The 26,347-nt window shown below is 49.1% G+C and overlaps 9 protein-coding genes and 1 non-coding gene; 5 read left to right on the top strand and 5 right to left on the bottom strand.

Moving 5' to 3' along the window:
- The first annotated feature begins 104 nt into the window (after positions 1-104).
- On the top strand, positions 105-5,238 carry CNAG_06248 (protein TIF31). XM_012197841.1 has 6 exons: positions 105-256; positions 314-661; positions 709-3,044; positions 3,103-3,639; positions 3,698-4,159; positions 4,214-5,238. Exons 1-6 carry the CDS (start codon positions 154-156, stop codon positions 4,931-4,933), a joined length of 4,506 nt encoding a protein of 1,501 aa, XP_012053231.1. The 5' UTR covers positions 105-153; the 3' UTR covers positions 4,934-5,238.
- CNAG_06247 (hypothetical protein) lies at positions 5,134-9,094 on the bottom strand. The gene is made up of 9 exons (XM_012197671.1): positions 8,549-9,094; positions 7,961-8,490; positions 7,513-7,885; positions 6,815-7,414; positions 6,453-6,717; positions 6,340-6,381; positions 5,906-6,196; positions 5,542-5,833; positions 5,134-5,482 (listed from the first exon to the last, which is right to left on the bottom strand). Exons 2-9 carry the CDS (start codon positions 8,325-8,327, stop codon positions 5,388-5,390), a joined length of 2,325 nt encoding a protein of 774 aa, XP_012053061.1. The 5' UTR covers positions 8,328-8,490; positions 8,549-9,094; the 3' UTR covers positions 5,134-5,387.
- A 169-nt stretch (positions 9,095-9,263) lies between these two features.
- CNAG_06246 (hypothetical protein) lies at positions 9,264-11,523 on the top strand. XM_012197840.1 has 3 exons: positions 9,264-9,726; positions 9,785-10,056; positions 10,109-11,523. The coding sequence occupies exons 2-3, from the start codon at positions 9,993-9,995 to the stop codon at positions 11,110-11,112; spliced, it is 1,068 nt and encodes a 355-aa protein (XP_012053230.1). The 5' UTR covers positions 9,264-9,726; positions 9,785-9,992; the 3' UTR covers positions 11,113-11,523.
- A 103-nt stretch (positions 11,524-11,626) lies between these two features.
- Positions 11,627-12,551, top strand: CNAG_06245 (hypothetical protein). Its single transcript, XM_012197670.1, has 4 exons — positions 11,627-11,804; positions 11,873-12,096; positions 12,159-12,181; positions 12,243-12,551. The coding sequence occupies exons 1-2, from the start codon at positions 11,786-11,788 to the stop codon at positions 12,064-12,066; spliced, it is 213 nt and encodes a 70-aa protein (XP_012053060.1). The 5' UTR covers positions 11,627-11,785; the 3' UTR covers positions 12,067-12,096; positions 12,159-12,181; positions 12,243-12,551.
- On the bottom strand, positions 12,490-15,337 carry CNAG_06244 (hypothetical protein). XM_012197839.1 has 5 exons: positions 15,035-15,337; positions 14,901-14,981; positions 14,205-14,845; positions 13,004-14,118; positions 12,490-12,914 (listed from the first exon to the last, which is right to left on the bottom strand). The coding sequence occupies exons 1-5, from the start codon at positions 15,276-15,278 to the stop codon at positions 12,737-12,739; spliced, it is 2,259 nt and encodes a 752-aa protein (XP_012053229.1). The 5' UTR covers positions 15,279-15,337; the 3' UTR covers positions 12,490-12,736.
- Positions 15,338-15,525: 188 nt separating this feature from the next.
- Positions 15,526-17,397, top strand: CNAG_06243 (hypothetical protein; the record flags this gene model as incomplete). Its single annotated transcript, XM_012197838.1, has 7 exons — positions 15,526-15,953; positions 16,020-16,283; positions 16,347-16,479; positions 16,559-16,668; positions 16,727-16,852; positions 16,959-17,255; positions 17,323-17,397. Exons 1-7 carry the CDS (start codon positions 15,780-15,782, stop codon positions 17,395-17,397), a joined length of 1,179 nt encoding a protein of 392 aa, XP_012053228.1. The 5' UTR covers positions 15,526-15,779.
- Positions 16,876-17,924, bottom strand: CNAG_13091. XR_001046322.1 has 2 exons: positions 17,790-17,924; positions 16,876-17,689 (listed from the first exon to the last, which is right to left on the bottom strand). It is a non-coding gene; the product is annotated as a hypothetical RNA (non-coding RNA).
- A 755-nt stretch (positions 17,925-18,679) lies between these two features.
- Positions 18,680-21,006, bottom strand: CNAG_06242 (high-affinity iron permease CaFTR1). XM_012197837.1 has 8 exons: positions 20,567-21,006; positions 20,214-20,488; positions 20,066-20,152; positions 19,776-20,006; positions 19,643-19,715; positions 19,345-19,574; positions 19,211-19,268; positions 18,680-19,139 (listed from the first exon to the last, which is right to left on the bottom strand). Exons 1-8 carry the CDS (start codon positions 20,610-20,612, stop codon positions 18,814-18,816), a joined length of 1,326 nt encoding a protein of 441 aa, XP_012053227.1. The 5' UTR covers positions 20,613-21,006; the 3' UTR covers positions 18,680-18,813.
- A 243-nt stretch (positions 21,007-21,249) lies between these two features.
- On the top strand, positions 21,250-24,095 carry CNAG_06241 (acidic laccase). XM_012197669.1 has 10 exons: positions 21,250-21,520; positions 21,588-21,628; positions 21,678-22,028; positions 22,086-22,165; positions 22,247-22,402; positions 22,475-22,655; positions 22,740-22,932; positions 23,023-23,243; positions 23,336-23,519; positions 23,611-24,095. Exons 1-10 carry the CDS (start codon positions 21,404-21,406, stop codon positions 24,007-24,009), a joined length of 1,923 nt encoding a protein of 640 aa, XP_012053059.1. The 5' UTR covers positions 21,250-21,403; the 3' UTR covers positions 24,010-24,095.
- On the bottom strand, positions 23,817-26,294 carry CNAG_06240 (protein disulfide-isomerase). XM_012197836.1 has 9 exons: positions 26,045-26,294; positions 25,929-25,942; positions 25,834-25,852; positions 25,719-25,782; positions 25,526-25,665; positions 25,406-25,474; positions 24,626-25,359; positions 24,513-24,576; positions 23,817-24,464 (listed from the first exon to the last, which is right to left on the bottom strand). Exons 1-9 carry the CDS (start codon positions 26,182-26,184, stop codon positions 24,230-24,232), a joined length of 1,479 nt encoding a protein of 492 aa, XP_012053226.1. The 5' UTR covers positions 26,185-26,294; the 3' UTR covers positions 23,817-24,229.
- Positions 26,295-26,347: the final 53 nt, after the last annotated feature.

The following is a 26,347-nucleotide window of genomic DNA, read 5'->3' as shown; positions in this document are numbered from 1 at the left end:
TTGTAATGGCGGGTTCAATTTTGTAATCGGCGCTGATCGGTGATTAGCCCGATGCCGAGTCTTTCGAACGAAAAAAGTGACTTTCGCGGAGGATTCGTATACTTTTCGTTTCCTTCAACAAAAATCGTCTTCCCTCCAAAAGCACCATCAAAAATGTCAGAATCAGCCCAGGCTGCTGCCCAGAACGGCCAGGCTGAGGAGCAACAGCTTCAGCAGCAACTCGACGAGCAACAGCAGCTCGAAGAGCAGCAACAGCGTATGTCATGTTTGACCCTACCCACTCTACTCCGTTTCTGCTCACACAAAAACATAGTTCCTCCTGTCACGATCCGTATCCCTTCTCCTACCTGCGTCAGAACGGTCCCCAGGCCCAAGGATTCGACAGAGCCTCTTGACAGGATCACTCTTTACCCTCAACCCCAAGAGACCATCCAGGACATCAAGCTTCTCATCAACGACTGGGTTGGCGCCTACTGGCTTGGTCCTTACTCTCTTCAGTTACCTTTTGTTAAGGGCGAAGATGGTCGCGGCAAGATATACAGCAAGAAGAAGGATTTCAGTGAGGTCAGGGCTGGCGAGAAGCTGAATGAGTGGTTGGAGGTGCAAGATGCTTTTGAGCATTTGAAGGAGGGTGAAGAGAGGGTTCTTGAGGCCGTTAGGGGTATGTCTGTTTCTCTTGAGCGTGATAATATTCTAACATTTTAGTAGAACCCTACGGAGAGCTCAGTGCCCGCCAGTCTATTATTCGACTTCTCGAGCTCATCGCCCCTTCCGGCACTACCGCCAACACCACATCCAACCCTCTCGGTCTTCAGGCTGGTTCGACCATCTTTGAGCAGGTCCGTGACGGCGTGGTCTCTGCCAACGCTGAGACAACCTACGAAGAAGTCGAGGTTTCTTTGCCCTCTGGTCGTAAAGGCAAGGGTGGAAAAAAGGAACTAATCAAGGTCAAGCGAGCTGTTTCCGGCGATAAGGCTCACGCTTTTGCCGGCTGGAAGGAATGGGCTCCTGCCTCCTTCGGCTCCCTCGCAGTCGCTTCCGATCCTGTTGAGGTTGCTCCCAGTCTCAAGTCTATCCAGATTTCCCATTTCAACCCTCCTCCTCCCCATCTCCGTCAAAAGGGTCACGAGCTTTATCTCCAAGTATCTTTGCTTGAAGGCGAGGTTGTGACTCTTGTCTGCTCTACTCGAGGATGGTACGTCTCAAAATCCAATGTCAACAACTTTGACCCCTCCCCTCGTCCTTCGGCCGACGGTTCCATCCCTGCTCCTACTCATTCTTTGATCGACCTTCTCCACTCCATCTCACCCCTCTTCTCCGAGCGCGTCTCCAAGCTCCCTCCCATCTCTCTCGAAGGTGCCTTGGCCGACCCCATCTCTACTGTCGCCATCCCTCAAGCTACCCCCGCTTACCCTTTCCTCGCTTCCGCTCCCAAGCCCGATATTTCCCCTGAAATCTTGCGCACTCAGCTTGCCTTCCTTCACACTGGCGCCTACGGCCCCGACCTCGTCGATGCTGCCCGTGACTGGAACGAGGAAATTCAAGGTATCCGTGAGCTCCCCCGCGGAACCATGCAGGAGCGTGTTTTCAGGGAAAAGATGCTTCAAAAAGTGTGGGCTGAGTTTGACCAGGCTGCGGCGCGAGCGGTACAGGCTGTTTCCAAGGGCGATATCCCCCCTATCAACCCCGCCGAAGACCCCAAGGCGCACATGTATCTCCAGTCCAACATCTTCATCACTCAAGGCGACTCTGATGCCCTTGACACTTATGCGCACTTGGGCGGTGACGCCGCCATGCGAATTTCTCACGGAAAGGATGCTGCTGGTGTCAAGCTATTGAACAAGATTGATGCTGACGGTCTTTACCTTTTGGGTCACACCATTGTTGATTGGCAAGGAAGAAGATGGATCTGTCAGAGTATCTTGCCGGGTATTTTCTCCAACAGACGAGCTGTGGACGAGGAGAAGGCCCAGGCTGAGGCCGAGGCCGAAGCTGAAACGGCCAACGCTGCTGAGGGTGAACAGAAAAAGGAAGACTGGGTAGATGTCGAAAAACCCACCGAAAAGTCCGGTTCCGAAACCGAGAGCGACAACCCCATGATGGTCTACGGTCTGGACTCTGAACGACCAACTTCTATCCATTGGGACGCCGCTACTCACTCTCTTCTCTCCACCATCGCTACCCCACTCCGTCTCGCCGCTCACTCAATCAAAGACGGTGAAGGCAAGGAACACGAGTTTTACGCTTCTGCTGAGGTCAAGGGTCTGAAGGGTCAGGACGGTCGACGATACCTTCTCGATGCTCAGAGATTGTCGCCTGTTGATGTCGAATGGCTCGAAAAGGACATCATTGGCCCGCTCGTCGGCCCCAAGAAGGACGTTGAGTCTACCGAGGAGGGCGTAGAGTACCCTCACAGGCTTGTCATGCTGAGGCCCGAGTTGATTGAGCAGTTTTGGGAGAGTGAATTGAAGAGGTGGGCTAGGGGTGTCGCTGAGAAAGCTCAGGCCAAGAAGGCTGAAGCTGATGCTGAGGCCGCCGCTGCCGCTGATGCCGAGGGCGAGAAAAAGAAGGAAGGGGAGAAAAGTGAGATCCCGCAAGAGGAACAGTCCCCCGCTGCTAGTGCCGCCGCCGCTCACCGTGCTGAAGAGGACCGACCCGTCGACGCTAGCCTCATTGGCGACATTAAGCAATTCAACTTGAGCTTCAACCCTGATGCTTTTGTCGAGCAGCCCGTGCCTGAGGCCGAGGGCCAAGAAGGCAAGCCTGAAATCAAAGTCGCGATCACCGATGAGTCTGACCCCTCTGTTAAGGCCGTTCGCGACGCTGGTCTTTTCCTTCGACAGATTGCTATCCCTGCTGTCGTTCTTGACGTTCTTACCGGTAACACGTCTGGTGTCATGGACGGTGAGAGCTTGTCTAAGCATTTGCACCAGCGAGGTGTGAACATTAGGTATTTGGGTTACTTGGCCTCCACCATTATTCAGTTCTCTACCAGTAAGGACGGTGCTGCCAAGGAGCCTTCTGGTCATTTGGCTGCTTTGCAGGTAAGTCCATGTAAACCCAGTATGATGATGATTGGGGGTGCAAGCTGACATATAAAAGTCTATCGTCCTCCAAGAAATGGTTTTCCGAGCGGCCAAGCACATCCTCCGTGAACTTTTGTACCCTCTCCAGCCCGAAACCGCTACGGATGCCATCTCTCATTTCCTCAACTGTCTTCTCGGCTCATCTCTCAACCCTGCCCCCGTGGCTTCTTACACCCCTATCGGTATCAACATCAACGAACCTGAGCCCGCATACGTTAAGCTCACTCCTGAGGATTTGAGGGCGCAAGTTATCAAGGAGGTCAAGTCCCGATTCAGATGGACCTTGGATGAGAGCTTCCTCGAGAACGGTTTAAGGAAGAAGCAGTTGCTTAGGGAGTTGGCTACCCGAGTTGGATTCCAGCTCACCCAAAGGGAATATGTCTTCAGCAAGGACCAAGAGGAGGAGGAGAAGAGGGAGGAAGATGTGAAGAGCAAGGAGAAGAAGAAGGGATCAAAGGGTGGCGCCAAGGTTCAGGCGGTCAAAAGGACAACAACCTTCGAGGGTGAGGACATTTTGACTTTGGTTCCTGTCATCAAGTCCACTGCTCCTTCCGTAAGTCATATTCTCTTCTTGTCTCCGAATTCCGTGCTGACGATAGAGAGCTTTTCAGGTTTCTGTCGCAGAGGAAATTCTTGAAGCTGGCCGAAACACCATCAACCGTGGCAAGATCGAATTTGGTCTCGACTTTATGTTGGAGGCTATCCAGCTCTACGAGTCTATTCACTCTGTAATTCACCCTGAAGTCGCGTCCGTATACAACTCTTATGCCCAGGCTATCCATCAAATTGCCCGACTCAAGATCCAGCAGATTGCGGCGCAAGAGAACCCTGATCCCGAACAACCTCTTGGTGTCGACATCAGCGGCGCGCTTAGGTTCCAAAGGCAAGCTGTGGCTATCGCCGAGAGGACTCTGGGTGTCTACCACCACGAGACTGCCGGTTACTACTTCCAGCTCGCCATGTTGGAGAACTTGGAAGGTAACGCTCAGCAATCTTTGAGATATTTCAGGCACCTTTTGACCCTCTGGGATGTGATCTATGGTCCCGGTCATCCCGAGATTAGCACTATCCTCGTGAGTAATCTTGGATGGAGTACGAGGAAAGAAGGTTTACTGATATCAAACTAGAGCAACGCCGGTATCGTCCTTCAATCCATGAATGACCTTCCTCTTTCACTTTCCTTGCAAAAGCAAGCGCACAAGTCAACTCTCGCCTCCTTCGGCCCTAATCATATCCAGACTGGCCAGTCCCTCCATCAACTTGTCCAAGGTCACTTCCTTGCCGGCGACATGGCTTCTGCCCTTGAAACCGCTAAGCAAGCTCTCGAGATCTTCAAGGCCCGTCTTGGTGAGGAACACAACCAGACCAAGGAGGAAGCAAAGAACGTCGAGCTTTTGACCGCTGTGATCGAGAACCAAGAAAGGCAAAAGGAGAGGGAAGAAGCCGTGAAGAAGGAGGCCACTGAGAGATTAAAAATGGCTAGGGAGAGGATTGGCGGTGGCGCTGCCTCTGCTAGCCGACCCACTGGCATTCGTCGATTGGGCGGATCTGGTGCTGGCACTCTTCCTCAGGGTGTCCGAGTCGTCGACCCTCAGACTCTTGCTGCTCTTGCCGCCGCTGCTGGCCAGGGTGGCAACCCCTCCGCCAACGCTGCTGCTGCTACTGCCGGCCAGGGCGAGCAAGCCAACGGCGAATCCACGGGGACACCCCAGATAGGAGAGCGAGGAACAGAGAGTTTGGAAGAGTTGGTGAGGTACATCCAGGGCTCGGCTCCCGGCGCTGGTGGAAGTGCGAAGAGGGGAAAGAATGCTCTTAGGGGTAAGAGGAGGACTGGCGCCAAGCGTTAAGTGATGGACGGGTGGGCGTGTGATCATAGCAAAAGGAAGAAGTATCTAGAGGAAGAAGAGAGTAAAAGTTAAAAAAAATCAATTTGTTTTGATATCTCGCATTTACTTGCATCGCATGTTTCCTAATAAAGCTGTTACAAAGAAAAAACACCACTCTTTCTCATTTTCATGCAAGCTGTTCAGTTTCTCGAGCTTCCGTCGTGACATTTATGCGTGAGCAAAAATAGATACACATGTATTACAGGCGTATTATATATTCATTACAAAAGAGGGTATGTTGTATAACCATGGCAGATAGAATGTTGCAAAAGAAGAACAGGTCGTTACTGTTTGTTTACGTTTCCAATAACGGTAAAGAGGAAAACAACTATACTTGAGTATACTTGAACACGTCTATCCACACCTCTCCCTCTTAGTTTCACCTTCTATGTTGCTAATAAGACATATAAAGACTCTAAGCACGACCAACAGCATTGCCATGACCCGCTTTACGGTGCCTCCACATAGCATAAATCAAAGCAAGTACAACCATTGCTTTCAGTAGCAGCTCTGTTATCATCCATCGTTAGCCAAATCGATAGAACAAAGAATGGTTTAATATGACTTACTCATGATCCAGAATAAACCATTATCTCCTCGTCGAATGTGATCCTTCCCAACCCTCTCCTTCTCGCCAAACCCTCGTTGGGCGAAAGATTTGTTAGTGAGCCCAAGACGGCTGACAAATGACCCCTGTCTTCTTTTTTCATTCAAAGAGTAATCGCTATCACGTGCAACGAAGGGATTGTGGTTGAAGGATGGGATGAGCGTCTCCGGAGAAGTGGGTGAATGAGGTACTATACGGATGGATCGTTTAGATCGGGCGATACGCATGGCTTCTCGGTAGCTATCCACGCATTTCTGTTTCGGGGTTACGAATAATTAGCCTGTTTATAATTATCATGTGAGGAAAAAAAGAAAAAGTGAACGAACCTCCATAGCATCCCACCACGTCCGGTCTGCAATCCCCTCTGTACTACCCCTCTGACCCATCTCCTTCCTCTTCTGATGATCCAGCACTACCTCTGCGAGGAGTTTGGCGTACTCTTTGGCGAGGGTTTGGAAGTATGGAGAAGAGGTGTTACAAGCTTTTGGCCAAAGGATGGAGGTCGGGCCTTTCTTTGAATAGTCTGAAGAATGGGCGTGAGGAGGGGAGAGGAGTAGACCCGTAGATTGGTGAGTAACGAGGTCGCGGGTTCCCTCTGCGTCGAGTCCAACCACAGGCTTGTTGGGAAATCGCATGATTAGCTCAAATCCATCAAACCAACTCGTCTCTCCCTTGACTAGAAAGTCGTGGACGGAACGCATCAACACATCCCAGGGAAAAAACAAAAAGAAAAGGGAAGGAAGCGAATCGGGGTACTTACCAAACCAGAAGCCAGCGCTTCGAGTACAACTTGACCAAACGTCTATCGTAATTAAGACATCAATATTTCCCATAATACCTTCATCAAAAATCTGACTAAGAAAGGGGACATACCTCTGTAAAACTCGGGAACGCAAAAACGTCCGCACTCGCATAGCATTCTGCCAACTCCTCGCCTTGTTTATGCCCCAAAAACTCGACATCGTAATTTGCTTCTTTGCATTTCGTTTCCAACTCTTTGCGTGCGGGACCGTCGCCTACGAAAATGAGTTTGGGCATGAGGTTACTGGGGCTGGGAGACGAAAAGGAGGAAGACGGGAGGAAGGAAGAGAGGTGGGAGTAGGCCGAGAGGAGAAGGTGGATGTTTTTCTCCCATGAGCTAAAAACATAAAGTTAGCGCAAGGTACATCCAAGGTGTGAAGGAGTGAAGGAAATCCAATAATGCTTGACGAAGTGGGGGTGAAAGGAGGACTTACATTCGTCCAACGTAGAGCAATACGACTCTTTCGGGCAAATCCAGGCTAGTGTTGGAATACACACCAGCCGAGCCCCTCTTGAAAGGCCGTTCGACTTCACCATGCCCATCTCCACCTTCATAGGGAGGATAGAGATCGGATTGGGATTGGAGTTGACTATGGTAAGTCTTCTCGTCTTCCGGTCCATTTTCAGGGCTCAAAGGCGGCGTCATCATCTCTTCTTCTTTACTCCCATTCCAATGGAGCCCAACCACCTTCTCCTCCATTGCAATATCCGAATCGTCCCTTTTCACCTTGAGCAATGGACCGTCCTCGCTTTGCCTTTCACCAGGTGCAAGACCAACTCCCCACATTTCTCTTCTTTTCCAACTCCTTTTCGAACGCCCAAATTGATGGAGGTCTACACCTCTTGACCAGATCCTAACTTTTCCCATCTCGTCATCTTTTTCGCTCATCCATCCTTGTTCCTCAAGCATAGCTTTAGTAGAAGGAGACGGACAGAGTGTCAATCGAACACGAGAGTGGAGAAGGCGTTGAAAAGACCAGATGAGGGGTGTAAGGAATGGGAGGTTGAAGAGGGTCGCGTAGGTTGCCAGATTTCTGTAGATCGGTGGGTGGGCAGATAATAATAAGCCGGAAGATCCAAGTGCGTCAATCAGCTGGGGGAATGGGATGGAGAATGGGAAAGAGATACGCACGTATGGTAACTCGCCACCACTGCCCCTCCCAACTCCCCCCTCTCCTCACGGCCCCCAATCCATTTCCCTCCCCCCAGTCCCCAGCCCATCCCAAAAATCATTTGTGCACCCAACCAGATCGGATCGATAAAATGGACCACATCCGGTTCCCACCTGTTTACCACCTCCCAAAACTTTGGCCTCGCAAAATTGAGTTTTAGACCCGGGTAACAATACAGCGGGATGCCGAGAGTACCGATGATAGGGTGCGAAGCATAGGTGGTGATGGTGGAGGAAGGGCCAAGGAGGATACAGGAATGGCCGGAGGATTGGAGATGTACGAGAAGGCGGGAAAGGGTACGAGTGACGCCGTCGACTTTGGGTAGAAAGTTTTCTGTTTTAGATGTTTCATAATGGCGAAAGGTGGAATGTTAACGATGCTTTAGAAGAAAGGGGATGGAGGACGTACCCGTGACGATGACGATTCGCAGACCCTTCCTTCCCCTCGAATTAGCCAACCACTCTTCTCGTCGATCGCGTTCTTCATCAGTCATATCCTCTCTCCACAAATACCCGTCCTCTTTTCCCGACTTGTAAATCTTTGCATCCCCAGCATGGGAATTAAGTTTGATGTTGATGTCATTCTCATCGTCATGGGACAGGTCAGAGTCAAGGCTGAGTTCGGGGATGGGCGCAAGGGTGGAGAGAGGGAGTCCTTGTATGGTAGCCATAATCGCGTCCGTATTCGTATTCGTGCCTGGTGCTAAAGTGTCAGGTGTAAGAGGGGGAGTCAAAGGCGCTTGAGGGATTTCCCAACAAGTATTCGTGCCGCCCATCTTTTTGTATCCTCGCAGTTCTCGTCTCGCAGGTTATTGAGTCAAGGAAGGCTTTCTGAGAAGTGCACTAGACGTGATGCCAAAGGAAGAAGAAAGGTTATCGGCGGATGAGGGAGACGGTTGAAAGGATGGGCCGATGTCCTCTTCAAGTGTCCTGTAGCGACTGAATGGAGTGGTGAGCTTGGAGGAAGAGTGACGGACCGAAGAGCAGCACTACTTACCTTTGAAGAACGTCGTTGCGCGGCACGCTGTGAGCGTTAGAAAAGATCTGTGGAGGGAATCAGGTGTAAAGGAGGTTTTATCTTTGTAAGAGTAATGATTAGGGGATGGAATGGATGATGGAGGCACCTGGTGTCAAACAAAAAATGGCTGTTGTTGATGAATGGAGGCCCAACACTCTCGGTGGGGATGAAGCTGCCGAGGTTCACAGGCCTACTCATGGAAGCCTGGCAGAAACAATCGCGGCTAATCGTCAGAGAAAGGATGTAAGTAATGACATGCTCTTCATAGTACTCGATTAAACTTCGATAAGTCTCCGGTTCTTTCTCGCTGCAGCAGAGAGCGCCACACCAGGCTGGCGGGCAAGACACAGGAAGGAAGGAGCATAGAACATCAATAACTGGCGTACAGCGGTAGCGAATACACGTTTCATGGCGTGCGTTAGTAGGCAGTCGGGCCGTCAGCAGGGCAAGGCATAGCACCAGCCTGTTATGTTTGGTTCTACGCAAAGGGTGAACGTGCAAAGTGGAGGAAGAAGGAGGTGGAGGAACGTGGGTTGCTTGTTGTTGTTGTATGTTGATCGTCGTGACGTGTTGTGTTTGTGGCGGATGACGTGGCTTTCCGTTTGCCACAGGAAGCCCCGATCAAGTGAAGCGTAATGCCGATTCAAACTCCGATGACCCTGAGAATGCACCATGCGGTTTGCTCGTTTGTCGTCGTTTTCTCATTCTTCCTCATTCGTCACACCTCCCCTTTCCCATTACAACAACAAATAAGACCTCCACCAGCGCTCTCTCTCTTGCCTTCGGCACTATCCCTTCCCAAAACACCCCGTGCATTCATACGACTTATATAGCTCTTACACAAATACCATCCAGAATGTTCTCTCTCGCTTAAACCACTCTTCTCAACAAGAAGAACACCATCGTCTAACAACAAGACGATACTCTAGTTATCAAAACCCCTTTTCACATACTACTACTACACCACAACACACCGAACCTTCCCAGGTTCCAGTTTTACTTGCCCATCATGGCTTCCGTCAACACCATCACCCAAACGCGACCTCAACAACAAGAACAGTCTCTTCCGTGCTCTCAAGCCCGGTGTCCTACGCAATCACCTCCCAACAGTCTTACGTAATTGAACAATCATCGTCCAAGGACGTTAACACGAAACAGTGAGTCGCGACGCGTTTGATTTCTCTGGCGGAAGTCTGTGCTCATGCACATGCGCAGACAAGTTTATCCAGCCTTGCCTATCATCCCGACACGACTTCCTCCTCTTCCTTCGACCCGCCGTACTAGTTCCCACATCGAACAACAAAAGACGACCTCATCTGTTCGTCAGCCGAGTTTTACTCTGGATCAATCTATAGAGCCCACCGACGGTCTCAATATACAGCAACCCTCTATCCCTACCTTTACCTCATCACAGTCTCCAGATATGTCCTTCGTAGACGAAATTGACTGGGACCAGTTTTTGGTGGACACGGACCTTGGTGACAAGAGTGAGTCTATTGCCCACCATTACAATCTAGACTATATGCTGATTTGATTTAGACACCAATGTCTCGCCCGCCACTTCCATCTCTACACTCTCTTCCGATCAGTCGGCTGCCCTTGACCCACAGCCTATCAACTTTGGCTTTGGCATGGGCGCCTTCAACTCTTCTCCTTCGACCGGCATCACCCACCGGCTCGAAAACATGCTTCCCGTTGTCTCACCCGAAGTGACCGACGACCAACTCACTACTTCCTTTGGTCTCTTCACCGGATTTGACACGGGCGCGTTTGCCCAACCGGCCACTACCCCTGCCGCGGGCGACTCTGGTGCCGAGCTTCTTGCTGCTATCAGTCAACTCGTCGGGTCTTCTACCAGCTCATCTCCTTCTGCTGTCGAGCCACTTCAACTCTCTCTTCCTCCTACCCCTGACAGCACAACCGACTATCGTACCAACAGCAACAAGCGCAAGGCTTCTGACGCCTCTGTTGAAGGTGCTCCCGCACCCAAGCGACGAGGCCGACCTCCTGGCACTGGCAAGCCCAAGGCCGCCAAGCCCATGGAGCGCCGACAGTCCAAGACTAGTTCCTTTTCATCCTCCTCACCTAGCTCGTTTAACGGTACTCCTCCAGCCGACGACAGTGACCTCGAAGCTGCTTCTCCTACCGTCAAGGTCACTGCCACTGGCAAGCCTTCCACGGACCGTCCTAAGTCTGTTGTTCCCGCCAAGTTCCTCAAGGACGGTACTGCTCAAGCTATCCTTGGCATGACCATTCCTGAGATCTTGTCCTTCCCTACTTACGAGGAACTGCTCAAGAAGGTCAAGGTCGAGTTGCTACCTGGTGCCAGGGAGTTTGGCGAAAAGATTGCCGACAACCGTGACAAGGCCAAGGACGCAGCTAAGAAGTCTAGGGACGAGAGGAGGGCAAAGATTGAGCGTGCGGAGTACTTTGAGAAGAAGTGCGAGCAGCTGCAAGAGCAGATCGCCAGCATGTCTTCATTCTTGATGACTCTTGTGGAGCTTAACGTTCTCAAGAAAGACCAGATTCAGGCTTTCGTTTAGTGGATATTTTTGATATGACTGTTTATTTCTTCGGTTTTGTCTCTCGTTTCTTTCCGTTTCTTTTCTTTTTCCACACCCCCTCCCTTCACTTCCCTCCATCCCGCGTCTACCGTGGGATTTCTCCTCCCCCCGCCGTCCAAACCATCCGACTATTCTAGTATTCGTATTTCTTTGTTCGACAGTGTTATTTTAACGAACTCGATAGGTTTGTCACTTAAAATCAAAAGGTTGCTTATTTCAAGGATGCCCTAGTGGCTTTTTTTGAATTAGACCATAGTGTTAATAGCAGAATTTTTTTTTTCCCTTGGAAGTGTTAGCTACCCGAATGTATATGGAAATGGAGATTCACGATTTGGGAGGACTTGAAATTCGGCCCGAATAAATCGTCTCCGGCTAAAATGCTAAAAGTGTCCGGCAATAAGGCGTACTTAGCAACCAGCCTCCACTTTTAAGAAACCGACCTCCACATTATCGAGTACAAGAGGGTCGACCTCCACCAGGATCAGTCGCTGCTGCGTGGGCCGTGTGGAACGATATTTTCGATATATAAAGCCAAAGAGTTAACAACTTTGGGGCCCGCCCACGTGGCTTAATAATCCAACAAGGCCCTTTCTCCACAAACTCAACGGACAAGGTACTAGCTCCCAGCCAGCACATCACAGCAATAGTCATTATGACCATGATTCATGTCGGTAGGCCGCATCAGACTCTTTCAGTCAGTAGAAGGTGGACTTTCCTTAGACTCGTGGTTTCCCATTAGTTGGAATCAAAACGGCTACTCACTCTGGCCTTGGAGCTGTGAAAACTGTCTTACAATCCTTGAAAGACCATTGCATCCACCCTAAGACCGGCAAGCCTTACATACTCGATCTGAGGGCCGGAAAGCAGGTTTCGACTGAAGGTTTGGACAAGGCCATGCGGGCTGTGTTTGTAATGGAATTTGAGGTAATCTGATCACCAAATCATTCAGGCTTCGGCCGGAAAGTATGTCCATGAGCCGGATTATCCGTAGAGTGATGATGACCTTCAATATTATCTTTACAAAGATCCCGTTCATGACGAAGTCAGGGTGAGTAAAATGTACTCAAGTCTCAATCATTACATTTGCTCATCTGGTGTTCCATGAGCAGAAGAGAAGCAAGACCGAATGGGACGTGGTCGACATCGTTTCTATGGGCTTTGCCAACGGAAAGTTCTGAATCGTTGGGTCCGTATGCTCTACTGGCGAATGAAAGATTTATAGTGCCTACCTACGCGTCGGTCTTCTTTACATCTGTGTATACGAGGTTTGATAATGATTCTCACAAGTGATAGATCTTTTACCCAGTGATAATGTCCCAATTACTGAAGGCAGACAGCGCACAGGTAGGCAGTTCGTCCGACAAATATACAATCGAATTCATTGCATAAATCAAATATATTACAAGCCCATGCCAAGACAACTAACTAAAAAGACAACAAATTAAAAGTTTACAAGAACGTTCTGTGATAAAACCTTGAGTCATGAATAGACGAAAAATCACAAACAACTCCTGAACAAGTTAAAATAAAGAAGGCGATGTCATCATTCCTTCTCGCGTGATTCAACGGCCTTCCCTAGTAACATTGTGAAAACCTCCAAATCTTACACACCCAAAGTCCAAATGGCGACTGCTCCCTCACTTCCAACTTTGTCCTTACCCTTGTCAGCATTCACGCTTACAAGCTTCGCATCCCACCATTTTCCGTCCAGCTTCACAATCCCTCTTTCCCTATCGTCTTTTGCTAGAAGAATCGTTGTTGAGATTTCCCATGTCCTCACTCTGTATAACGTTCTCGCGTCAGCTCCATCTTCTTGCACGGAGTGGTGGTCAAGGGATTAGATATAGAGTGACCTGGGTTTTAGACTTACTCGTCTCTGCCAACAACGGCCCGATCATACACCTTCTTACCCGGGATCCGAATTTTCACCGACTCCACATCTTGCATCACACCCTTGACTACCTCTTCCGTTGTCTTACGCTTGATCAACGTGATCTTTTCTTGCCTTCCTGGTCCTAAGACCACGTTTGGCGGGAGAAACGGAGACTTGGGTTTTAGGCCTTGATCGAAAGGGATGACAGGAGTAGCATCGGATGACTGGGTAACGATGGAGGGTGATGAGAAGAAATACCATTTACCAACAGGCGGCACAGGCTGGACTGTTTCGGTAACGATGGTTGGAGCACCCCATTTGGTTTTGGTTTCGATGTAGACTGTCCTCTTGTTCCCTCGTACACCAGCCACAGCGTTTCCTCCTGGAATCTCTGTACTAGGCAATTCAGAGATAGTCGATGACGATGATGCCTCAAGAACAGCTGTATGATCTTGAGTTATCAATTGATTTGTCTTCTTTGCAAATTTCTTCGTGCAAGACAGGGATGATTCACTATCACCATCGGTAGAGACCTTTGGCCCGGTAGGATCTGTCAAAAATGCCGCTTGTTGCTCCCCACTGTTTACCGCCCCTGATAGCTCATAGGCGTCCACGTCCACGTCCTTTTTCTGATCCTCGATCAAAAACCTCTGCTTAATCGCTTCCACTTCCTTATGAATGTCGTCAAGAGGCATCACTTCCCCACTAACATTAGGAGAGAGGGGAATAAACGGCGGCAAAGAGGGAGAGGATTTGGCCTTGGGAGATTTAGAAGCGAGTGGATTGATCGGTGGGTTTAGGGTTGTAGAGGGAGATGTAGGTAAGGGTTCAGCCTCCGTCGAAGCAGCAACATCGGAGGCTGGAGGCGATAAAGATTGGGATTGAGGTTGGAGTTTGGTTGAAGAATCGGTCGCTTTGTGTCCAGAGACTCCAGATAAATTTGATTCAGAGACCGGGGCGTCGTTCAAGAATTGACCCTTAATTTTTTCGACTTCCTGGTGGATATCGGATATGGGCATCGCATCTTCTGTTATGATGTCCTTTGCCGAGTTTGAATGAGGAGCTGAGAGGTATTGACTTTGATCTTGGCTTTGATTTTGAGCAGAGCGTGGCTACAAACACCCGAAATTCGCCGTTAGCGAGAAATTCTTCGCATGGGCGGAAGAAGGCAAAGAGAAGTGACATCTCAACTACTAACCTCCTCCTTATCCTTACCCTTACCCTTCCCTTTCTCCCTCATCTTCTCCTTGTCCAGCTCCTGCAACACCTTTCCAGCTTCCAGGCGAGACTCGCGCAACTCCTTACTCACAGTAGCCGTCCCACTCAACGACATCTCTCTAAGCTCACGTATTACCTGGTTGAGCTCCTCAACTTTTGCATTCAACTGCTGCACCTCGTTCCCTCCCCTTCCTCCTTGATAACCAAATCCCCGTGCCTTGGTCGCGGCCACCACCTCATTCAAAGCCTTATCCAGACCCTTCGCTCGCTTATGTGTCTTCCAAGCCAACACAGCGGCTGTACCAGCCAACAACGCGGCGACGACTGTCGTGCCAGTACCAGAAGATGTCGATGAATATGAGTATACCTTTGCCGTTGCATCTCGAGGAGAAGAGGTGACGAGAGGATCTTCGTCGAGGATTCTAGCCGGAGCAGGCGGGAAAGCGAAGAAAGGTTCGTCAAACGCCGCTAAACCCGGGAAGCCGAAAAATCCAAAGGGTTGAGATAGACGAGAGGAAGAGAGGGCATCGCTGTAGCCGGAGCGGTATGATTCATGAAGAAGCTTATCAAGGATGACTCTGTTCTTCTTGTCTGTCGCCGTTGGTGTAGTGGTTTGCTCGTCTGAAGTTTTCTCATGAGCTCATCGTATGATTGATAGTAGGATGGGTTTACGTACGCTCTGGAGAAACAGCAGTAATAGCAGCAGTAGATGTAGTTTGATCATCCGGGTTCCCAGCCAAGCTCGTAGCGGCCATTACTAAGCCCATCAACATGAGTTCACATGCATATACGCATATACGCAACACTTACCATTCCCAGTCTGTACGTTCTCCTGCTCCTTCTCCTTATTCGGCCCTCTCTCCCATCTCTTCATCCACACTCTCCCCCATCCCTTGCCACCTTCGTCCTCCCAAGTCTTCTCGTCCTCCCAGACTCTCGTGCCGTCGGGCTGGACATGATGCTTGTGTCTATGTTTCGGCGCAGGGACCGCAGTGGGCTGTGCGTCTTGGGCAGTATCTTGATCTTTTCCTCGAGACTGGTCAGATGACCACATTATTGTTGTTCTGCGGGTTGAGTTGACGATACAGATGTAAACGTAAACGCATATAAACGATGGAAATTGCTCGAAAAGGTGGCGTCATGATCGCAGCAAATAGCCGTCGGTGGCACACGGTCAATCAAGGTGGAGGTGTAATCCTAATCGGTGGAACCAAATTTGTAATCTTCTCATCCGTTTTTTCATTAATTATTTCCATCAACTGGTTGTTTCTAATCATCTCGTTACGTATATTTCTCTAATCATTTCTCTGGCGGTCATCTTCCACAGCCGTCGATTTGCCATACAAAAGCCGTTGTACAACCCGTCAACACCATCCTGTACCGCAATACTAAGCTATTTACTTGCCAACAGGCCATGTACCAACAATATCCATCACGCAGCGGACCTACTTAGCTACTCATGATAGTACAGAAGATTCGGCCCGGCGACCGGTGGCCGGCCGTACATCTTCCGGGTTATCATAGCTAATGTGAAGCGAAGTACTGCGGTATCATCATGCCTTCCCATGGTCTGGTCATGAGATATATGTATATCTGGTCGACCTTCGCAAATCAGCTACCACAAAACATTGGTCCGCGAGTCTTAATTATCATGCTATTCCTCGAGCTCTCCCCGACGCTCAACAAGCTCCTCGACCTCTTCACCTTTCCTATTGCGCACTTCATCGTGGTTCCCTTGAACAGAATCTATCACTCCATCCGCTACCTTGTCTACGGCCGACCATTCCCCGACTAGTCTTATCGTATCTACATCGCCATCAACCGACGACGTATTCTCGCCAACTCGTATAGCTGGCATAGAGTGGCTGCTCGAGATCTCAAAGAGAATACTTTGCCTAAGACGTCTATCAAGTACACTGAGGATTGCGATTTGAAAAAGATTGGTTGTCCTCCCTTTGTCGAGCCGGAATACTCACCCGAGGTGTTGGAGAAAACGAGGGGAATCACCATTCGAGAGACCGTACCGAGTTTCTGGATTCAGAAGAGGGGCGGTAAACCGGTCAGCCTCTCCCTTCTTTCTGTCCATTATGCGCCCCTGGTGTTTTGCTAACAATGACTGCAGGAGCTAGACCGAGCGGCTTCTCCAGGCGAGAGAGTCATATTTTTCATCGTTGGTGGAGGCTACATGGTCGGGCATCCTCTTCGCCTTCATACGGCGTGGTCGCTCGCCAAAATGACCAACGCTCGAGTTTTCTGTACGTTACGTCTGATCACTAGAACCGGGACAACGTGGGAGTATATGAGGGCAAAAGGCTGATCTATGATGTGTTTCAGGCGTAAACTACCATAAATCTCTCTCAGACGCCACAGCCTTCCCTTGTCCCCTACTCGACACCCTTGCAGGCATCCAGTACCTTGTCGAACAAAAAGATTTCGAAACCGAAGTGCGTTTATAATCTGTACAAGTCAACGTTACCGTACGCTGATCCGTCTTGATTTTAGAACATCATGCTATGCGGAGACAGCGCTGGAGCAAACGCATGCCTTGCCCTCGCCCGATGTCTGGGGGAGATGGAAGATTTGGGTTCAAAACGGTTCGGCCAAGTCGGTTCACTCTGCCTCCAATCTGTAAGTACACCAGCCACAATAATCCTCAAAGTATTTTTCCTTTTCTTTCTCTCATGGGTACGAGTTTACAGTAGGTATGGTGCGATTTGACTAGCTCATTTCCTAGTATCAAAGCCAATCGCTACACCGTAGGGTTTCTTTCCTCCTTGTTTTATCGGTGCTCATACTTGACTTCAGGACTACGTCATCGACCCAGCAACATCCTACATCCCCTCCCATACTCGTCATTTCCCCAACAAAACCAACCCCTACTTCTCGCCCGCCCTTGCAACCCCTGGCTCATTCTCTCACCTTGCTCGACATGGGGTCAAAGTCTGCAGGTTCTGCAGAGAAGATGTACGATGAAATCTTGACGCTGTACGAGGGGATGAAGAGAGATAAAGTCAATGTGCGACTCCGCGTCGTAAGTCCAATCCAGAACAACCCAAAAACCGAGATGGTGGGCGAATTGAAAGCTAAATTATGAATAGTTTGAAGGTGCGGTGCACAGTGATTTTATTTTTCTGGACAGACCTGATATCCCGGGCTTGGGATGGTCGTGGTAGATCATGAGGAAGGACATCGCAGAGTTTTGGGGAGCCACAGCATGATGCGTACGTAATTTGTCGCATCGTTTTGTGTAACACTTGAGAATAAATCGGTAAATCGGCTTCGCGCTATGTATACTGTTCATCGGTCGTATGACATTTCCAGCGCTATGTATACTGTTCTTTGGTCAGATGACATTTTCAGGCTCTGTGTAGGCTCTGTATGAGCTGCTATAGCCTTGCTATACTTCTGAACTAAGTCAGATGTCAAAAATGGAAGAAGAGATCGCACTGTATGCAGTGCAAGTGACTGGTCGACCACCGATATGGTTAATGAAATTTCAAGGTAAGTTATGCACCACCGTATGATAACTTTTAGCTTATTACACCGTCTGTATAGAAGATCTCACTTTTATTTTGTAAACTTTTGCAGCCCGCAGTTCTCGGAACTACAGTTTGTCGTCGCATCAGACCGTACGTACATTGTTGAACATTTTCTAGACCCTCCATCATCCTCATTATAATATACTACTTCTGGGCCATTGTCTTTAGTACGGAGGTGCTGAGGGAATACTCAGCCTCGACAGCAGGTTTCGTTGTCAAGTTGTTGTCCATATGTTTCATCATTCGGCCGATTCCGTTAATTAACGGCAAAATATTTGATGATTCATTTCAAATTTCCTTTGAGGCTTTGAACTCCGTTCGACTTACGCTGAACCTCAACCACTGACAAACACTGCTAAACATCATTAATTATGTTGCGCATCATGACACGGCGGGAATGGTATTATTAGCACATGACATAGGAATTTTCCCCTTGGCGATGATCTCGCAAATCATCGCGTATATAAGTTATGTATATCTAAGTGGGGCCTCTTAAGTTTATTCGCCGTTACACAGCACACGGACGATATGAAACCTTTTTTTTTCTTTTCCGTTTTGCATTTTGAACCTGTTCCAACTTCCACCATCTATCCTCAATCTAACAGTTTGGCGCGTAAACTCCACTGTATATTGCTGGGGCGGATCGACTACTCCTCTCTCGTTACGCGGCGCCATCACATCGCGAATATTGTCAAACCCCGATTAAGCCCGGTTAAGTAAGATCAAGCAAGATCAAATCGTCACCGCGCATGGACGTGATGAATATATCACTACGGCCGTCATAGATAAAAAAAAGGAAGATTGCTTGGTATCATCGTATTTACGATACGAACATAACTAGCTACTGGATATGGTATATGCTGAGAAGTGTAAAGTGAAATTCTCTTACAGCTCGCTGAGAGCTGAATTGTGGAATAATTCTTACTAACACACTTCATACGATGGGCATGTACTAATATTATTGCACATAAACTTCATTAATAACCAAAAAAAACTGAATACTACGTTAGGTTTAAATTACTCTTGGTTGCCTTTACGGAAAGAATAACCTCAATGCCTCCCCAACGCCGCAACGTTCTTCTCGTCCAAGGGGGTCAGTACCGGACTCTTGCCTTCAGTACTGCTCCCTCCATCCGCACTCCGTTGAGCTTCATCACAGGCCCTCTCACCCATTTGGCACTGCTCACCCTCCTGCAGACGAGCCACTTCCTTGGCCCTCTTCTCTTCCCGAAGAGCAAGACGACGTTGAAGAGCGGCGGATTTATATCCAAGGAAGGCGAAACGGCCTTCCTTCCATTTGAGATAGATCAGGGTGGCAATGACGAGGATCCAGTAGAACACGTAAGAGAGGATAGTGCCCAGGGTGGCCGTATTGTCTATGAGAAATTAAGAGGTGGGGTGTGGTTAGTAATCTGCATGTACGGGGTTAGGAGAAGGGAGAACTTACTCCAGCCGAAAATGGCATTAAAGATTTGCCAACCACCGTTAGTCGTAGCAGAACCAGTCTACATGAAAGACATTAGCACACATACCCTTTTGAAAGTAGTGAAAGATCTTTGATCTTATGAGATAACGACTGACCTCTGGGTTTCCATACTCCAAATGCCAAACATTCCCTGCGACCTGGAACGAACCAGGCCCATCTCCAGTCTCTGCTACATCCCCACCCACACCTTTGGCGAAACGGTAGTATTGGAAGAAGCCGACACCTTTGGACAGAAGACCGGCCCCGATAAGGCAGAGGAAAGAGGTGGAACCGATGAGGAACCAATGAAGGGTGGTGGTAGAGCCGGTGCGATAGATCAAGTAGCCTTTTGAGTGCCGGGTTGATGGTGAGCACTATGCGCTGGGAAGTGAAAGAGGAAAAGCGACGACTTACCAACGGCGAAACCGGCAATAATGCCAACAACGACGGCGAGCGGGATAGAAGTAGCTGGAATACCAAGGGACACCTTTCTCATCATCAATCCTGTCCATCTAAATGATATTGAGAAAGAGAAAAAGTCACTCACACCACCGACAAAGACAACAGCCTCAAGACCTTCACGCAACACAGTGATGAACGGAAGAAGGAATAACGCCCATTTTCCGCTCTTGCCTTCCTTCTCTGCAAGCTTCCTGTCGTGTTCAGACATCTTTTCACGGGCGAGCAATTTGGCTTGGCTTCGGTCGAAAGCGGCGGCAAGCTTCCATCGCCACTTAATACGGCTTCTATCCATTTTGAGGAAGGCAGTGGCCATTAGCTAGGAGAAAGGAAGTGTGTTAGTATCAATAAAAGTTGGGAAGTGGGGACAGAACATACGTAGATGATACCAGCAGCGATGACGGAGAAGACACCTTCCCAAATCTGTTCAGTGTCGGCCCATAGATCGTTGAGTGTGGTGTAAAACTGGCGTAAATCATAGTTTAGCGTCGCTCCTCGGATGTAGTTACAAAAATGGGAAACATACGACAGCGATAAAAGCAGCACCAATACAAATAGCAATGAAGAAACCGACACCTGTACCCGCCCAGATTTGAATCCTCATCCTCTTAACTAACTTTGCTCGTCGCTCCTTGTCGGTAATAGAGTTCGTTGGGGCTTCTGCGTCCCCAGCTGATCCATTGTTGGAGGCGTTTTCATTACTGAGGTCGTTCTCGTCCTGGGCGAGTGAACCATGGAGCATAAGCTGTTCGACGAAAGAAAGAAGGACGGAGACAATGATAGCAGCTTCAACCGTCTCACCTATTGTGGGAGATTAGCGTGAGTAAATCTGATGTGGGTGTAAAAGAGTAATGAAGGACCAAAAAAAATACTACTTACGGAAGATGATGAAGAAGATGGGTACTGAGAAAACGTCTTTCGCCATGGTGGCAGAGTCTGTCTTGGGTCAGGGATGTTACAGAACAGCTCTTCGATGCAAGTGGGAAAGAATAAAAAACAGAGTCGACCGGTCGACTTGAAGTACTTGGACTTTTGTCCAAAGAGTTAAAAGGCAGAACAGAAGACGCCGAGCGAAACTAGAGCAGCTAATAAAATATATTGGGGCTGTTCGCGAGGGAACGTTGGGAGAAAACCTGGACTATGGGCATTTTCGGCCGGCACGATATCGATAGATTGTGACATGAGCAATTAGTGCGCCTGGGCCGCCCTGCTGGGGATAAAACGATGAATTTTCAAAGTAGATCTCGGGAATCTTGTAGTGGTCTCGAAGGCACCGAAGCATGAGTTTCGATCAAAGCCACAAGTTTAAAAAAGACTTGCCAAGAATTAATTTTCGGGCCCGCGCGCAGCGAGGAAGGTATCTGATAACTGGGCTAGGCACGCCGCTAAATGCACCGGTTCTCTCCGGTTCGCGCGCATCTGCAGCAGGATCTCGCTTTTTTCACTGGCTCAGGCAGCCACACCTACCGATTTCCCTTACCGATCTATGGTCCCACCAATCTTATCCGATATCACCGAGTTTTTGGGCACATACTTCTGGCTCTATCTGTTTTCGGCCGTTTCTGAGGCATTTTTTGACCCCTGCCGCTTCTGGCCCAATGAAGCATCTTTCCATTCTTGGCACAAAGATTGGATAGAGAATGTATTTATCTTCAGACAGAGCCAGTTTCTTCTCCTTTCAGCGTCCGTCCTTTACGCTGCCTGTCGCTACGCAAGATGTACTCGACTACAGCTCTGCTAACTTCTGCGCTTTCAGTCGCAGCTACAGCTGCTCGTGCTGCTACTCACGAGCACTGGTGGAACATCACCTATAGCAACGCCAACCCAGACGGGGTAAGTCGTTCTTTCAACTCGGTTCGGAAAAGCTCTTTTTTATCGACTGACCAACATTCAATTTCAGCTTCACGAACGTCGTGTGATTGGTGTCAATGGAACATGGCCGTACGTCTGACCTGTCTTCTCGGACAACGATCCGCTTAACTTCTCATAGCCCACCTGTCTTGACAGCCACCCAAGGCGATGTGATCATCGTTCACGCAACCAACAGCCTAGACGACGACGCCGTCGGTACATCCCTTCATTCTCACGGCATGTTCTTCAACCACTCCAACTGGTACGACGGTGCTGTCGGTGTCAACCAATGTCCCATTCCCAATGGCCAGACACTCGACTACACAATCGATACAACTGTTCAAGTCGGCACTTATTGGATTCACGGTCATCTTGATGGACAGAATACCGATGGTCTACGATCACCTGTTGTGATTTTCCCACAGAATGGGACTGGTCGAACGGATAATGTTACGTGGGATGTCGAGTATATCGTTACCGCTGCTGACTGGCAAGTTTTCTTCCCCTTTTTAATCATTTTGGTATATAAAGGCTGACCTTGAGCTAGGTATCACGAAGAGTATCCCGTTCTCGAACAACGTGACTTCCTCACCTGGAAGAACCCCACCGGTGCCGAACCTGTCCCAAGTATGTCCTTCATTCCTTCGATTTTCCTTCTAAAGACGGTAATAACTAATGACCGTCCTCTCTTTTGTTTTGCCACAATAGACTCAGCTGTTATCTATGCCGCTTATCAGAACGGAACCTATATGAGCACGAACGAGGAAATCTCCGCTGGTGAGGGTGTTAGCGACGGTCTGTCCCTTTACTTCGAGGCTGGAAAGTCCTACCGAATCCGCATGATCAACATGGGTACCCTCGCCAGTAAGTACCCTTACAACATATCCCCCTCTTATCCATGTTTCAAGGTAGCTGAATATATCTCACGTTGTACAGTGTTCTGGGCGGCTTTGGAAGGTCATGAAATGTACATTATTGAAATGGACGGTGTCGAAGTCGCACCGTACCCTGTTGATGCCGTCTCCATATCGGTCGCGCAAAGATACTCCATTTGGGTTCGAGCCCTGAACCAAACGGATAGAAACTATGCGTTCATGTTCGTTCAGGATACCGATATGTACGCGTTCCCTCGTTTCCCTCCCCCTTTGCTTTCCTGAAAGCACACCGCGCTAACCATTTACACCTCTCTTCCGCCAAATAGGTACGACGTCGTCCCCGACGATCTTGTTCTCAACAACACCATCCAAATCGTTTACAACTCTTCCGCTCCACCTGCTACCCCTTACATCCTAGATGATTTCCCCACTTTCGACGATACCAAGTTGGACCCTATTGTGCAGGAAGATATCCTCGGTGACCCGGATGTTGAGATTGACCTTCACGCCTACTTTGACGTACGTGCCTCCCACCTCAAACTCCGTTTACCCAATCTTCCGTCATGACGTACTAGACCAGGTTCTGACTCACAATTTGAACTTGAACAGACGTACGATGATGGAACCAACCGAGCCTCGTTCAATAATATTACCTACCAAATGCCCACGTCCACCCCATCCATGCTTACCGCCCTCACTATGGGCAACGACTCATTCGACGCCGCCGTTTACGGAGCAATGACTAATGCCTTCACATACCGACATATGTCAATTGTTCAGCTTACAGTATACAACTGGGATGCAGGTTTCCACCCTTTCCATCTCCATGGGTACGTCCCTTTTCTCTCCCTTGTTCCCCTTTTCCCTTTTTCCCTTTGAACTGGTTGATCGGACATATGCTAACATCATTGAATTGAAACAGCCACGTATTCCAAGTTGTCAGCAAATCATTCGACGTCACTTCCAACGACACCGATATCAATCCTCCTCTTAACGAATCCCAGACTAACCCCGCTCGACGTGACACAATCGTCGTTCCTCCAACTGGCAAGGTCGTACTCCGTTTCAGAGCTGATAACCCCGGTACTTGGATGTTCCACTGTCATGTACGTCCTTTCATTTCTTCCCTTCACTGGTAAAAATTTTCAGGTTTTCTTGGGCTGACAGATGCTTCTCGCGGTTAATTTCTTTTAACAGATCGACTGGCATCTCTCCTCCGGTCTCGCAGCTGTCATGATCGAAGCCCCCGAAGCATTCCAAGCCCTCGCTTCCTCCGTTCCTGAGCAGATCACTGATCAATGCAGATGGTGGCACAAGGGTACTGAGGGTAACGTCGTCGGCAAATTCTCTACTACCGATTTCGCCGGCCAGCCATGGGGACCTTGGCCGCTCAAGATGGGTTGGACACCAAAGGCGATTGGCGCGCTTGCTGGATGTATCATCGCCGCGCTCTTGGGTATAGCGACAATTGTCTGGTATGCGTCTGGAGAGTTGGATGAGGAAGAGTTGGAGGAGGAGATAAAGAGGGAAGTGGAAAGGAAAAAGGCAAAGGTGCCGGTTTGGAAGAAGGTCTTGAAGACTGATGTCAAAGTGTAATGTAGCATTCCTTTTGGTTTTTAGATTTCGTTGGGACGATGCACTATATTATGATCATAATGCTATACTATTATTCCGCTCAGAAATTTTGCGTTATTGTGGCGGTAATAAGAAGCAAAGGGCAATTGACACTAGATGTCATCCGCGCATAGAGAGAAAGGGGCTGCTCGAGTTCGAAAACTAAATTCAATTTAGACTGCATATTCACTCAAATGCCCATCTACAGCTCATCGTGCTCAGGAGTCTCGTCCTCATTCTCCCACTCTTCCTCAGCGACATCAGCGTCGCTCTTCCTGTGAGTTTCCACAAACTCAACAAGGCTGTCGAGGCTCCTGTCGCCAGTGTAGTCAATAAATTCAGAAGAGCCGGCCGGTCGGAATTTGAGTGTAGGGAAGCCCTGGACTCGGAAGGGGGCAGAAGGGGGAATATCATTCTCGGTAGCGTCCATTTGGGCACTGTAAAAGAATTAGTCAGAGTGTATGCCGAGAGGATGGAAGGCTTACATGATGATGTTGTTGTTACCTGCGTACTTCTCACCAAGAGTGTCCCAGATGGGAGCCAAACGCTCTGCAGAACAATTAGACGAGACCAGTGCGGTCAAGGAAGAAAAACTTACGGCAATGACCGCACCAAGGAGCGTAAAACTCGGCAAAGACATCCTTGGACTCATCACCGTAGACGTTGTCCCAGTCGTCGGCAACAAGCTTGTAAACAGGACCTTGGGTGGCCGGGATAGGTTCAGACTTAATGCTAGGAGAAACTTCACCGACGACATACTTCTTGACAAAGTCCTTGATATTTTCAGCGGTGGCCTTGCCGGTCAAGGGGAACTTAGTCTGGTCGGCAAGATCTTGGATCACAAAGGCGGGCCAAGAGTCACCAGGGAGGTTGAGAGACTTCCCATGGTCGATAAACTTGATGGCGTCAATGTAAACAAAGTTGACAGAGCCCTTGAGCTCTTTGGCAAGAGGCTTGAGCTCTTCGACAAGCTTTTCGCGGGCAGAAGCCTCGTTGGGGTCGGCAAAGAGGTAGGCGATGGGAATACCCTGCTCGGCGTAAGAACCAAAGTTTTCGGGAGAGATTTCGTCAAACAGAGGCATAGAGTTTTGCTTCACAAACTCGCTGAGCTCGTCGACATCGGCGTGGGCGATCTCGCCAGAGGGGAAGACGGCGTAACCTTCGTCAAAGTCCTTGTAGAGGACAATAGCGGGAAGAGAGGGGCTCTCGGGGATAGAAGGAAGGTCGCTGGAAAGGTATTGGCCAAAGAGATAAGAGTCACGGGCGCCCTTGGCATACTGCTTGAAGGCTTCAGGGACCGGATGGGCATCGTCGCCGTAGGCAACCAGGACACTAAAAGATGTCAGCGATGAATCTTTGAAATTAAGGTAAAGCTTACACATTGTCAGACTTGATAAATGCGTCATGAGATTCGGGGGTCACATCGCTAATGGCAGGGAGACTCTGCCTAAAGCCGAAGAGTTAGCATGTAACAATTAGAATGATGACGCGGACTGACTTAGTCATGTAGCTAATGATACCGTCGGCCTTCCTGGTACCAGCATAGTCGGTTGGGGAACCGTTCCTAAACACCTTCAAGGTAGGGTATCCATTCACACCAAACTCGCCACAAAGACCTTGCTCAACGGTACAGTCGACCTATCTCGTCGTATTAACGTAAAATTCCAGAATAAAGGAGTGAAGAGAGGTACCTTGGCAAGCTTGATGTTCTTCTCCTTGAGCTCGGTAGCGGCTTCCTCGTAGTGGGGCGCAAGGCTTCAAGATGTTAACTAAATGCAATCGGGGATGTTAATGCCAATGACTTACTTCTTACAGTGACCGCACCCTGGATGAACATTAAAGTTAGCATAATACTTTGAAGACAGGTTGCGACGCGTAGACAGTCGTCCAGGGAGACGTACAAGGAGCAAAGAACCTGTGATAAAGCATCAGCGTCAATCCTTGGCCATTCCACACTTTCCCATACCCTCCAGCATCTTTGCCGTCCAATATCATAGCATAGAGACGAAAAACTCACTCAACCAAAGCCAAGTCTTCACCGGCAATCTCCTTCTGGAAGGTAGACTGGGTCAAGTCGATGACATCGCTGGCCAGGACCGAGGCGAGGTTAGGAAGGGCGGCTACGAGTGCGAGGGAGAGTTTTGGAGAGAACTTCATGGTGCTTTTGGAAAAGATGAAAGAAAGAAAGTGGAATAGGGAAAGAGATGAGATGACTCAGCGGCGCAGAGAGTCGCGCTGGGATTGGCTTCCACGTCGACGCGTAAACAGGATAAACTCGCTAATTTTCAGTCACTTTATGCTTAGATTTCAGCAGTGATTG

The sequence above is a fragment of the Cryptococcus neoformans genome, chromosome 12 (genome assembly GCF_000149245.1).
Source record: "Cryptococcus neoformans var. grubii H99 chromosome 12, complete sequence".
Classification (NCBI taxonomy): Eukaryota; Fungi; Basidiomycota; class Tremellomycetes; order Tremellales; family Cryptococcaceae; genus Cryptococcus; species Cryptococcus neoformans.
The sequence above is the reverse complement of the archived record's forward strand: the minus strand, read 5'-3'. Positions and strand labels throughout refer to the sequence as shown.